A 487-nucleotide genomic window follows, 5' to 3' on the forward strand; every position below is an offset into this window, starting at 1 on the left:
TAGATAGATTAAAGATAGATCTCCCTGGTCCCACGCAGGTTATTTTGCCTGGTCTCGTCCCTTCATTTCTTTCTCCGGAGTGATTAGAGGGCTTGTCTAAGAGCGGCGAGGGTCCTTATGCTAATTATGATTTTTTTCTTCTTCTTTTGCAGCCTTTTTGACCTTTCGTGATTCGTTTGTTTCTTTCTTACCAATTCATCAGCGACTTTCTTCTCAAAGCAGACAGCTACTAAGACGTGGGCATTCCGGGCTCGTACAGCCACATGAGACAAGATGTCTGGAGAGACAGCGGCAGATCGCACTAGGACAGCTTGAACTCCTATAGGGATTTCTTCTTCCCCACTCACAGCGCCACACAGGAGAACCGTCGGAGTGTCAAAGACTTTATCCTAGAAACAAAAGAAAGAGTGAGAAAGAAAAAGAGTGAGAAAGAAAGAAAGAAAGAGTGAGAAAGAAAGAAAGAGTGAGAAAGAAAGAAAGAAAGAAA

At 43.3% G+C, this 487-nt stretch overlaps 1 protein-coding gene across 1 annotated transcript in view; it reads right to left on the minus strand.

Annotated features, from left to right (window-relative positions):
- Positions 1-386, minus strand: part of CSUI_009594 (alpha-glucan water dikinase) — a gene marked incomplete at both ends in the record, with an annotated part of 3,670 nt that extends 3,284 nt beyond the window's left edge. The window contains one exon of the mRNA XM_068069707.1: positions 192-386. Within this exon, the coding sequence (XP_067918319.1) occupies positions 192-386 (195 nt within the window). The remainder of the gene's footprint in view (positions 1-191) is intronic.
- Positions 387-487: the final 101 nt, after the last annotated feature.

This window comes from Cystoisospora suis (assembly GCF_002600585.1).
Source record: "Cystoisospora suis strain Wien I chromosome Unknown contig_5800, whole genome shotgun sequence".
NCBI classification, from domain to species: domain Eukaryota; phylum Apicomplexa; class Conoidasida; order Eucoccidiorida; family Sarcocystidae; genus Cystoisospora; species Cystoisospora suis.